Here is a 13,577-nt window from a genome sequence, read left to right on the forward strand (position 1 = left end):
AGAAGGGAAAAGAACATACATGTGCAAAAACATCTTTTTTGTGGTGGCAAGAATTTGAAAATTGAGGGAATGTCCTTCAAATGGGGAATGGTTGAGTAATTTCTACAATGAGCAGGCTGATTTCAGAAAAGTCTGTAGACTTAATGAACTGATGCTGAGAGAAAGAGAACCACCAATTCCAATAGACTTGGGATGGAAAATGCCATCCATATCCAAATAAAGAAGGACTATGAAGACTGAATGCAGAGCGAAGCATACCATTTTCACCTTTTTTGTTTTTTTTCTTTTTCATGTTTCTTTAAATTTTTTTTATAACATGACTAATATGGAAATAGGTTTAAAATGACTGTGTGTGTGTGTGTGTGTGTGTGTGTGTATGTATGTGTGTGTATGTATAAATATATATATATATCAGAATGCTTGCCGTCTTGAGGAGGGGAGAGGAAAGGAAGAGAGGAGAAAAAGAAATTTGAAACTCTAAGTCTTACAAAAAGTAAATATTTTATGTGTAATTGAAAAAAACAAAATACTATTAAATGAAAAAAAAAAAATTTGATGACCAGGCAGATTTTAGAAAAACCTGGGAAGAATTACATGAACTAATGCTGAAGTGAGCAGAACCAGAAGAGTACTATAGAGAAACAAGATGGATGATCAATTATGATAGACCTAGACCTAGCTATTCTCAGCAATACAGTGATCTAAGGCAATTTCAATACACTTGTGATGGAAAATACTGTTCACATCCAGAGAAAGATCTATGGTGCTGAATGCAGATCAAAGAATATTAATTTCACTTTTTTTGCGTGTGTCTTTCCCTTTTGTTCTTACTTTTCTCCCATAACATGACTAATATGAAAATATGTTCAAAATGATTATACAAGCATAACCTATATCAGATTGTTTGCTGTACTGGGAAGGGAAAAAAAAAATCTGGAACTCAAAATCTTACAAAAATGAATGCTGGGGGCAGCTAGGTGGCACAAGTGGATAAAGCACCAGCCCTGAAGTCAGGAGGACCCAAGTTCAAATCTGGCCTCAGACACAACACTTCCTACCAGTGTGACCCTGGGCAAATCACTTAACCCCAATTGCCTCAATAAAAAAAGAATAAGAAAAAAAATGAATATTGAAAACTATATATGTAATTGGAAAAAAAAATATTATAAAGTGGGGGTGAGGTAAGAAGGAATGCACTTGTAGTTAAGATAATGCCACAAGTTTGTAAATTGTGGTAGTAGGGAGATGAACAAACATTTTTCCAAGTACTATATAGCCTTGCCTGTGCTATATTCAAATTTATCACCAATATGTTTAATTCAATCTACAAGTTTCTCTTTAATGTAAGACCACCTTCAATGTTATCTTGGTTTTTCACCAAATCCCTCTTCCCCTATAATTTGAAAAAGCTCAAATTCTGAATCAAATCATCCTTAAAGAAGTGAACTAAACAAAATGTTGTCCCTTGCATAAAGTGTGGAGACTAGGAAGGTCTTATAAAAAAAAAAAAAAAAAAAAAAAAAAAAAAAAAAAAAAAGGTTTCTACAATACAACAACAGTGTTTGAAAATTAGGTATGAGAGAAATTATGGAAAGCAGAGTAAAAGGCTTTAAAAAAAAAGGTTCAGAGAGTTCTTTCAAGTTTAAATTATAGTAACAAACTAGCATTTTGAACCAATCTGCTTTATGCCAGCTGGGTCATACCATACCAAAACAAAAAAAATATGAGAGCAAACACTATGTTCACATACTGATTCTACTTTTCTCCCATTGTCAATCCAATTATTTACTTCTTCCATGATCACTCCATACCAATACCATATCTTAAAAATTATTATGATGGCAAAATACTCAGTTTAGAGAATTAAGGGATACAGATGGAAGGACAGACAAAATACACATACAACCCCCCTCCCTTAATGACCAATGATCTCATATCTTAGACTGTTTAATAGTCTTCATTCTTCACTTAAAAGCTTGTGAGAAAAAGTCATGATTTATCCTTTTATTTCTAACATACTAACTAGCCTCTAAATACCAGGTAGCTACTAGGTAGCTGGATAACTAAGACTTGGAAGCCTACATGCAAAGAAAATTGTTAGAAGCTATTTCTTTACCTTTAGATTTCTGGTTGCTTAATAGGATATCATATACGTGGTAAAGATAACAAGATAAATAAATAATATCAAAAAGAAGTCAGACAAGACTGAAGAAATGAACAAAAAGGAAGATTTAACTTTGAAGAGACTATATTATTAGGTGATCAGTTTCAAATTCTTTAAAAAGTAATGTGGCAAAATTCTGGCACTTAATTCCCCCATCCCCACCCCTTTTTTTCCTCAAGGAAATGGCAGAATTGCCTGTGCCCACTCTGGAAGAAGATGGTAGTTCAAATGTACCAACCCACATACTACTGAAAATGATTCTGTGAGGCCAAAAGTTGTCAATCCCTGGACCAAAGTTGGAAAAAGAAGGTCTGAGGCCTACATATAAACAAAGGCCATTATTCTTATCTCACCTCATTGTAGGGCAAAGACCCTTACTGTGTGCAGAAAGGACATGGTCAAGGTAAGCCCACAGGTAACTTGAACACAAAGGACTTTGAAGTTTAGTTCTTAAAATGTTTGTTTTGAAACACACACAGACACATATTCAATGTATATCAGAGGTTCAAAGCCTGTCTCACTCAAAAGACTCACCTAACTCTGTTGGCTTCAGCAATTCATCCAAGATGTTAAAGAAGGGCAGTTTCACCAGGCGGACTTCTGGCTTGACAACTTTAGAGGGTAATCGTCCAAGTCCATTTAGATATTTCCCATATAGCACAGGATAGTCAATGTTAGGAGTAGAAATAGAAGTCCTGGGGACAGTACTTCCCCGGTCATAGGAAGAATGTATGGAGAGTGGGTCCAAAGGCCGGTGGGGTTGTACAGGGTCAGAGCTCTTCTTGGCATATCGAGTCTCATAGAGTTCCTTAATTTTCTTGAAGACTTCAGGGCTGCAGTCAAACTGGACAAGCTGTAGCGCCCTGGTGACAAGTTCATGTTTAAGTCCACTCTTACTTCGGCCAACAAAACCAAGAAGCATCTGGAGATCAGAGACTCTAAAACTCATCACCATGTTCTAAAGGAGCAATCATGGGGGGGAAAAAGTCTTAAAATTAGGAACAACCAGTGAAATCTAAAAGCATTCCTGTAATCTAGGTAGGCTAGGATTCAAAGTGTTGAAGTGAAAAACATTCTCGGTGCAACACCTACTCTTCTGAATTTATCAGACACCCTCATCTAGCCCTATCTTCACCCTCCACTTGTGACAGGTTACTTAGCAGGCAAGCATCTTTTCAATTTTTGTCCTATTATTCCCAGTCACTAACTCACATCCATATCTTTGCCCAGGACATCCTCTCTATCCTGAGTATATTCCCCACTTCTATCTTTCATGTTCTAGCTTAAGAACCTTATCTTCCACTAAATTGTCCCCGACTCTCTCCTCACCCAGTGATCTCCCCCAACTCTGAATATATAGGACTTATTCTCTATGCTTGTGAATATTCGTTGTTTTTATGCTTAACTGTCTTATATCCCAGATACATCTTACATTTTTGTAGTCTCCATCATACAAAAAGTATAGCAGATAATAAATGTATATTGTTCATTAGATCACAGTAGTTTCCTTGTAAAGAAAACTACAGCTATGAACAATGCATGCACAATGTACTTATGTGGCATCATCAAAGAAAAAAAGGATACAAAATCAGATCAGTAGATTTTAACAATTTATGTTGTCATAGAAGTATCTTCCAGTTTTTGGTAAAATGGTCAAGTAGATGTGTTAAAACACTGACAATCAAATTCTATATTGTTCAGAGTTAGCTAAGGGAAATGAAATGTTATAGTAATTTGGAGAATTAAAAACCAAAAAATGGCAGCTAGATTCAGCTAGATGAGCACAAAAACTCAAGAGAAATGTCATTTTACTAGTATTTTGCTATTCTGACTCAATTTTGGTTTGCTGGGAATGAGGCAATGATGCTTATATAAAATCAACTTTACCAGAATATTGATTTCCAATGTCTATTACTTAAATAAACAAGTACAAGCCTGCATTAATACATTTCTAGTTTAATAAATAGTATGGTAGAGTAATAGAAAACTGTACCAGCAGTCAGAGACTAGAATCACAGTCTAGGCTCTGCCACAACTAGCTATTGAGACTCCAGGTAAAATCAGTCCATGAACTTTGGTTTCTTCATTTATGAAATGCAGGATTAGGTTAGAAGTCCCTATATATGGATGGACATCCAAGGCCTAGATGGTGCTATTCTATCAATATCAATGCAAAAACATTTGCTCAAGATATTGTCTAGAGTTCTTCAGTTTCCAAGAGTTATAAAGAGAAAAATATTTTGTAAATCTTGAAAGCATTAGGTAAATGAAGTTTCTTGGTGTGTGAAATTAAAAAGGAGCAATTTAAAATGTTTTGTATTCTTGTTCTCTCTAAGGGGGAGGGGGATTAACCAGTGATCTAACACACACACACACACACACACACAAAAAAAAATTTGTGCATACATGTGCATACATCGTGCATACATTTTGTGCATACATACTCTACTCTAAAACTTCAACTCTGGTTCAATTACTTGAAATTCTGTAACCCTTAAATAGGTAATCACTTACGAAGTAGTACTGACCACAGTTATCTGTGGAGGTTGCTACACAGAAAAGGCCCACTCAAGTATGTGGCTAACTTATATCCGAGTATGAAGAACCCTACACTGATAATACTAGGTAGAGGGATAAAGTAACAGAAGGGTTTGCCCTCCTCAAACTCTTGCAGACAAGAACAGGCCTCCTACAACAGACCCAAGATTTTAAAGGAAAAGGGCTATGTCATGTTTAAGATAGAGTAGTAACAAATGTGGAGTGGGCCTTTGCTTTTCTGAGTATGAAAAAGGATTCCAAATGAAATTATATGAACTGCAAGCCTTAAAGAATAATATAAATATAACTTATTAGAGATATCATCCAGGGTACTCTCAAAAAGGCTTGTTTATCAATCTAGACCAAGGTAAAAGAGCTCCCAATAAAGAACTTGGAACACCTTAAATCTCCTTTTTTCAAGAAGCTTCAGTGGCTCTCCATTATCTCCAGGATAAAATATCAACTGTTTGACATTTAAAGGCCTGCACCACCTCACTCCAATTTACCTTTCTAGACATTTCAAATTACTCCCCTTTATGCACCACACACTCCAGACAAACTGGCCTTTTTGCTGTTTTCTAAACAGCATTGTCTCTCCCATTAATGCCCATCCTCCATGCCTAGAATATCTTCTTCCTCATCTTTTCTCCTAAAATTTCTAGTTCTGCTAAAAGCCCATGGAAGGAATTTTCTGATTTCTCCAAATAATTTGGTATCTATTTACTTATTACTGTGCTTATTTTTCACAAACTGTAAATTTTTGAATCCCCATTGCCTAACAATGTGCTAGGCAATGAACTAGACACTGGGGATACAAAAGAGTTCCTGCTCTCAGGGAGCTTAAATTCTACTGGGAAAACAACATGGACACATAGAAGTGCCTACAAGGTATCTGGGAAGAGAAAGAAAATATTCTAATGTTTGAGCTGTCTTAAAGAAAGCAGTTGCTGAGGAAGGAGTATATTCCAGACATGGAGACAGGTGCAGGAAAATCATAGAAAGTACTAAATGAATATTTCTTGGAATGAATTGTCGACTTATTACATGCTTTTTGCTCAACAGCTAATACTGCAACTCAGTCTTCTCACAACTAAAGGGAAATGGAGGAAGAAAGTAAGGAAAGAAAAATTATCAAAAAAATACCTTTAAAGGCAGGACTCATGCTCACCCCCATTATAAATCACTACTGGGTCGGGCTAGTCCACATCAAAAGTATCAGAAAACTGCACAGTGTCACTGCACTACAGGTAAGTAGTCTAATCTTAAAATTCAATCCTTATGTTGTCAGAAATTTATCTTTCTTGTTATACTGTACTCTCCCCAGTCTGAATTTCAGCTTTGATTGGTCTGACAAGTCAAATCTCACACTGGCCAACAGAATTTTAAAATCATTCCCACCTAGGCTTTACTATACTTTTTTTCTTTAAGGAAGGCAGGAGTTTAATGTACCCCTAAAAATTGTCTTTTGAGATGATGACCATTTCTTTCTGCTTCATATAGAAAATATTTAGCAGTCTTATCTTGATCTGTAAAAAATATTCAATTCAATAAATATTAAATAACTATGAGATAGGAAAGTAACAGTTTAGTGGATGGGGAACTTTGAAATAGGAAGAACTGGATCCAACTAAGTGCCTCAGGCATTTCTAAGGATTTAAATCAGCAGAATTAAATTCAAATAGAATGTATCCCAGGAGGGATTATCTATGTTTTACAATATTTGTTATTAATTTTACAACTACATTTTAATCTGGTAAGAAACTCACTTTTTAGTTTTGCACTTGTTTGACACCTGCTAAATTACAGACACAGCATTTTTGCTTTGTTTCACAAATTTATACTTAAGGTCCCCAGGATTCAAAAGAAAGAAATACAATGATAGCTGGGTAGTCGACCATCACTCAAAATTAAGGGAATTATAAACATAAGAAAGTTCCTGCCTCATCCCACCCTCCAAAAGAGTTTATAATTTAGTAGAAAGTGAGGGAAGCCTTGTATATAGAATGAAACGAAATGGGATGGGGGAGGGAGTGGAAGAAGTCAGAAGCATAATAAAGCTTCCCAAACTTCACAATGAACATTAAAAATCAAATAATTCCTGGGCATTTAGAGTCCAGATCTTCCCCATCCAACTCTCTCCCATAAAAACTGATGGCAGTCAAGAAGGACATCAGGAGTAATGATGTCCTAGAGACAGAAGGAAGTAACCTCTCCCCTCGATCCCCTCCTTAGGAATTGCTCCCAAGAAATAATCTAAGATATAGTAAGCATCCCGTCCAAGAAAAAAAAAAAACAAAACAAAAACTAATCTGACTAATAAGTCAGCCCATGAAACAGGGGAACCTGTTCAGGAGAGAAAAGCAAGCCGTCTAAATGAAATGCAACCTGTTCCAGGAATTGGAGGGAGAAGACTAGAAGATGGGATGCTACCAGTCCCAGGAGAGTAGGGGGCAGAGAATAAGAGTTGTATGACCTCCCCACCCACCAAATGGAAGGCAATCTCCCAAGAAAAAGGGAGGCAGGGTGTCGGAAAACAGTGAGGGGTATCAAATCCAGGAAAAGGGGAAACACCTGTCCCAAGAGGGCTGTTAGGGGTGTCAGGGTGATTGGGGGAGAAGGAGCAGGTGTCGTGTCCGAGGTTGAACCGGCCTGGCCTGCCTGGGATGGGGGTGGGGGGCAACAGTTGAGGGGGGGTGAGTGGGGGAGGGGCGGAGCTACCAGTCCTGGAGGGGGAGGGGTTCCTGTTGAAAACGGGGGAGGGGCGACCTGGGGTCAGGGCGGGGGTAGGGGCCGGCGACTGCGGGGATAGGAGATGGCCCCAATCCCTAGGAGAAGAAAAAGCTAGCTCGGGAAAGCAAGGAACTGGCCGCAGGGAGGGAGGGGGCGGCAGCGGTCGCGGCGTCCCGGGCCCCAGGACGGCAGGACGGCCTAGGCAGGCCACCGCCCCGGCGCCCAGAGCCGGAGAGCGAAGGAGGCTCAGGAAGAGTATAGAGACGAGGTCCGTCCGCCCCCACTTCCCCCCGACCAGCCTCTCTTTCGAGCCTGCCTCTGAGCAGCCCCGCGTCCCGCCCCCGCCCCCCCCCCCCGAGCCGCTCGCTCACTTACTTTGGCCTCCACCAGCTCCGCCGCCATCTTGGCCACCAGCGTCCCCCGCGCCGGGAGCCCCAGCCGTCGCGTCACGTGACTGCCCGCCGCTCGCGGTCGCGGTAACCAATCAGTACCCGCCGCCCCGGCCCCCCTACGCCAGCCTTAGCTCTTTCTTCCTTGGGCCGCGCTGGCGTCCGGAACTCCGCCCCTCCCCCCAGCCAATCACCTCAACCGGAGCTATCTCTGTGCTCCGCCCACTCGCCCTCCTCCGATTCTCGGAGGTTTTTCTTAAAGGAGCACCAGAGCCTGCGAGGTGGGGAGTCGAGCTTGAGCCTGCTGAGGGAGGGGACGGGTGGCTGGGGCACCGCAAAGAAACAATGTAGTTCGGGCTGTCCTGAGCCAGCGAGGCCGAGAAGGTACCAGGACTTGGCTCAGGGCACGCGCTATCGAACTGCAGCCGAACCCTGGGCAATCACTGGGAATGGGCGGGGGCGTGTTGCTCGGCGAGGAGAGCGACTCCCGAGGCGGGGCGCCGCGGTAACCTAACGCGAGCAGCGCCCCAACTTGTAGACCCTGGTGGTGGTTAATACTGCTAGGCAAGAAGCCGGGGAACGCGAGAAGGAAGTCCCGGAGACTGCAGCCCGAGCCGTCGGGGCCGTTTGTGGCCTTTGTTGTCACTTAGTAGGAGAAGCCTCTGAGTGCCCGGAGGTTGTTTGGCTCCGCGTAAACCCACGAGGGAATGGGGGAGGAGGGAGGGAGCAGAGGAAGGGGCGGGGGAAGATCGGAGAGAAGGCCGAGGGGAGGGAGCGCGCAGCGCGGGGGAGGGAGCGCTTCCTTGGAGACTCACCCTTTAACTAAGTCCTAGGAAGCTGGAGGAGGAGCTGGAGGAGGAGGAAACCCGGTGGCGAAGGGGCGGGGCCACGGGCCGGGGGAGCCTTTTGTTCCGCCGGCCTCACTGGGGACGCTGAGTGCGGGGCGGGCGAGCCTGCTCTCCTTCCATCTCGCTCCCACGCAGTCCCATCTTCCCGGGCCCCTTCCAGCCCGCCCGGAGCCTGCGGAGCGACGAGTGCATCCGGTCCGGACGAGCCTGTCTGCTCTCCTCGTTAGTCGAGGGCGGCAGTCCTCTTTCCACGTTCTACCCCCAAGGGCTGTTGGAAAGAAGAGACGTTGTAAAAGTAGATCTAATAAGGGGTTGGCCCTTCCGGCTCAACTATCCTCCTCTTACAAATGGGGAAACTAACGCTAGGGGATAAGCATTTATTCAGAACTACTGCCCCGAATGGGCAGAGTGGTAGGGATACAACGATCACCAAAGAAAAAAAATTGTCTTTTATTAAAAAAGAATTTACCCTCTATTGGAGCAGACAATTTACAAATAAGTATAGACGGTATAAATTGAGGGAAATTTCAGAAGGCACTAACGTTAAGGGGCATCCGGAAAGGCTTCCTATGGAAAGTAAGATTTTAGTTGAAGGAAACTAGGGAAACCAAGATGGGGAGATTTCTAGGGATGAAGGACAGCTAGTAAAACTGCAAATCTAAGCCCTAGACTCAGTCTTAAGTGCCTGCTATGTGAGATGCAAATAGAAAAGTCCTCACTGCCTGTACGGGAAACAACGTACAAACAAGCTATATATGGGACAAAATAGAAGGCAATTTTAATGGAGGGAGAGTCAGTGAAAACTTTTGAAGTGTTATGAGAGGACTAGCAATGGGCAAGTGTCGTGTTCTGATTGGTTTTCTAAAGGTCTTTGGACCAGCCTTTGTTTGAGCAGAATAATCACCACGAGAATAGCCAGGGGATAAAGTCCAAATTCTTTATTATCTCCTTGACAATCTTGTTTCCTTCTTCTGGGGCCAGGGCTAGCTTTCTGGAGGTCCCCCAGAATGTGTCTTGGTTTCTGTGGGGGAGGCAGGAGGACCACTACGATGGTCTCTGTCTTGAAGTCTCCCTGAGTCGAGGAGCTTATACTCCAGCCTCCAGTCCTCTGTCTTCCTGGTGTCTGTTTCAGTCCCCCTCTAGGTCTGACTCTGATTACAATTAAAACCATTCATCATACTGAGTATAAGCCAATCATTATGTCACTAGGGAACCATTATTTGTTCTAAGATTAATTCAGATATACTGAACTAGAGAACTATTAATCACCATGCTAAACTAGATAACTATTGTCTTATGAATTTCACTGAGTTAACACCTTATAAGAATCCTTGTTTCAAATCTGTTTCCCGACTTCTCAGGGAGGTGAGAACCCTAAAAAGATGATCATGCCCTCCCTGACTTCTCAGAAAAGGGGATGAAAACACCAACAAAGGAGGTGATCATGCTCTTTCTGCCATCTCAGGGAGATGAAAGCACCAAAGGGAAATGGGGAATCAAACCAAATTAGTGGGTTTCTGAAAGGTCTCACTTGTCAGGTATACATAAATCCATCAATATGGAAGGTATTACACAAGCATATAGTAACACAGGCTAGTAGTGATGTAACAACATGAATCAACATGAGGAATTATACATGTCCATAAGACCTAGAAATAGTCCAAAATCAATCTATTGTCCATTACTTCATGTGTCAGGGAATCCAAAGATTCCTGCAAGTTTTAAAGTCCTGCAATAGTTTCATCATGTCTCAGGGAATCCAATGATTCCTGCAGATTTTGAAGTTCTGTAACAGCCTCATTATCAGCCATGCTCTTTCAATGTCAATGGTTTCTTAGGTCTTCTCCTTTGTTTCAAGGTTTTTCTCTTTTTCTGTCTCTCCAATGGACAAGGCGAATGAATGCATTTCATCGACACCCATCTGTAGAGATACAAGCAAACCCTGTCCCCCAAGCAGTTAATCTGTCTGGTTATTTCCATTCACCACTTTCTGGATCTCTCCACATCACCTGGTGATTATATTGAAGTTGCTTGCAATGGACACTGCCCTTCTATTGGGTTATAAAACCTGTATTCTCCCCAATTATAATCCCTTTTCTCCCATCAGATTACTTTTGGGCTGATTATATCAGAGTATTGAAGTTCTAAAGTCTCTCTGGGTGTAACCTCAACTGCCATCATGCCCCACCTGTTTTTGGCCTGGGGTCCTGGAGCTGGGCCCTGTCTCTCATTTCCCTGGGGCAATTTACATTCTGAGGCCCAGTGGAAAGTCTTTGTTGCATTTTGGACATGGGGTTTTGGGTCTTGTTCTCTCACCCTGTCTTCTCACTCTATCTCTATGCCAACATTGAGCTTTCAGATGCCCTACTTTACCACACTGAAAGCATTGACGAGTCTCTCTGGAAGTCCCTTGCCAAGAAGTACCCTGTCTTCTGGTTCTGCATCATAGTCTGGGTATAAAAGGCATTTGTGTTCACTGTGACACAGCATCATATAATCTCCTCTAAAGGAGGTATCTTTGTGTAGTCCCAATATTATTCTTCTACAAACTTCATTAGCATTTTCTCTAGCAAGTTGTTTTTATCATTATTGCTGTTGCTGCATTTTCACCAATTGTTCATATGACAGATGTCTGCATATGTCCCACAAAATCAGCAAAGGGTTTATTTGGACCTTGATCTATTTTTGTGAAGGCTTCACCTATCTTGTTTTCCTGGGAGGGTGCCCCATGCTTTGATAGCAGCAGCAGCAGCAGCAATTTGCTCATATGCTATCAAAGGATAATTAATCTGTGCTAAAGGTTTGCATACTGACCTTTACCTGCTAGTTAATCAAAGGTGATTTGTATATTAACTCCAGTTCACCTTTGTTGGGCTATAGAGTTCACTATACTCTGAAATCCACAAGTTTTGTCTAGGTTCTAAACATGTCCTTGCTATAGATTTCCAATCACTAGGGGTTAAAATTTCCAAGCCAAATTCTCTAATACCATCTTAATATAAGATGATATAGCCCCCTAAAAAGTGCACCCTTTTTTAGATCTTTGATTTTTTTACAGATCAAAAGGAATGTATCTTCTCCTTTGTTGATCTGAAGAGTCAAACTCTTGAATAACAGGGTATGCTTCTATTAAATCAGATATATCCTGTCCTTTTTTAGCTTTAACTAGTGCCTTTTGTAATCTTGTCATAGGGGATGAACAAACTGCTTCATGAGTAGTGCTGATGGTGTCACTGCCCCTCCTCTTCCTCCTCCCTCCACCCATGAAGGGTTAATTGGAGGGGGGGGGGGGGTTAGGTCAGGGGATGGGTAATGCCCTAATGCTTCTGCTGTGAAGCACCACATTCCTTAATTTCATCACCATTGTACTTAACTCCTTGTCTAATTCTTCATGCTTTTCAGCTGCTATATTAGTACCCTCTCCCTGCTGCACTTTGTTGTTTTTCCTTATTCTATAATTTATGTAATTCCCTAAAACCAATTGTATTAAGTTATATGTATTGAATGTTTCTTTAGGAATTGAATCAGGACCATGATCATTGTAATATTCAATTAATTGCTCTTCTACTAGTTTCCACTTGTGTAGCTCTAATTCTTCTTTCTTAGAGAACCAAGGAGATGAGTACTGTAATGTTTCTTTCTAAAAGTCCAATGATCTGCTCCCAAATTACAATCAAACCTTGTTTTTTTTTTTTTTTTTTTTTTTTTGTTAGTCTAACTATGTTTTCTACACATTTTCCTTGCAGTGGAGAAGGCTGTTTTCTAAACATTTGTCCCATTTCAGCTGAAACACTAGTTTAGTCCTTTACAAAGTTTCTTTCTTGTCTATTTTTGCACTCACCCTAATTTCTGGGTCACTGAAACTTTTTAATTGGACTCAGGATCGTGTCAGTCTGGACTTCTGAGTGTAAATCCCTAGCCCTACATTGGGTACCAAAATGTAGCATTCTAGTTGGTTTTCTGGAGGTCTTTGGACCAGCCTTCATTTCAACAGAATAATCACCATGAGAATAACCAGGGATGAAGTCCAAATTCTTTATTATCTCCTTCACAGTCTGTTTCCTTCCTCTGGGGCCTGGGCTAGCTTTCTGGAGGTCCCCCGGAATGTGACTTGGTTTCTGTGGAGAAGGCAAGAGGACCACCACGATGGTCTCAGTATTGAAGTCTCCCTGAGTCCAGGAGCTTATACTCCAGCCTCCAGTCCTCTGTCGTCCCAGAGTCTATTCCAGTCCCCCTCCAGGTCTGACTCTGGTCTCTTAAATACTCTATTACAATTAAATCCATTCATCTTACTGAATATAAGCCAATCGTTATGTCACTAGAGAACCATTATTTGTTGTAAGATTAATTCAGTCATACTGAACTAGAGAACTATTAGTCACCAGGCTAAACTAGATAACCATTGTTTTATCAATTCCACTGAGTTAACACCTTAAACAAGAACTTGTTTCAGAGTTCTGACCCATTATAGGCAAGAGAAGGAAAGGTGCAAGCCCAAAGTCACACTATCAGAATTCGAATGATCCCCTTATAATGCTATCATTTAACACACATATATGTCCAATAATAACAGCTAGAATTTAGATGTCATCTTGAAGTTTTGCTTTATTGACTCATTCGATCCTCATTATAACCCTGGAAAGTGGGTGTTTTTATTACTCTCATTTTATAGATGAGGAAACTGAGGGAAATAAGTTAGATGATTTTCCCAGGGTCATGCTGCTGGTATCTGTTTTTGTTTTGTTTTGTTTTTGTTGAGTATTTGGGGTTAAGTGACTGCCACTCAGCTAAGAAATTTTGTGTCAGAGGCCAAATTTGAACTCTGGTCCTCCTGACTCCAGAGCATGCAGCTGCTATCTGAAAGCAGAATTTGAATTCAGCAATTCTTGTCTTGAGGTCCATTGCTTT

At 41.4% G+C, this 13,577-nt stretch overlaps 1 protein-coding gene across 1 annotated transcript in view; it reads right to left on the bottom strand.

The window, feature by feature from the left end:
- Window positions 1–7,912, bottom strand: part of PIAS4 (protein inhibitor of activated STAT 4) — a 55,514-nt gene extending 47,602 nt beyond the window's left edge. Inside the window, exons 1-2 of the mRNA XM_031947853.1 lie at window positions 7,808–7,912; window positions 2,699–3,122 (exon numbers count right to left, since the gene is read on the bottom strand). Coding sequence (XP_031803713.1) covers window positions 2,699–3,122; window positions 7,808–7,834 — 451 coding nt within the window. The 5' untranslated portion in view covers window positions 7,835–7,912. The remainder of the gene's footprint in view (window positions 1–2,698; window positions 3,123–7,807) is intronic.
- Window positions 7,913–13,577: the final 5,665 nt, after the last annotated feature.

Source organism: Sarcophilus harrisii, chromosome 1 (genome assembly GCF_902635505.1).
Source record: "Sarcophilus harrisii chromosome 1, mSarHar1.11, whole genome shotgun sequence".
NCBI classification, from domain to species: Eukaryota; Metazoa; Chordata; class Mammalia; order Dasyuromorphia; family Dasyuridae; genus Sarcophilus; species Sarcophilus harrisii.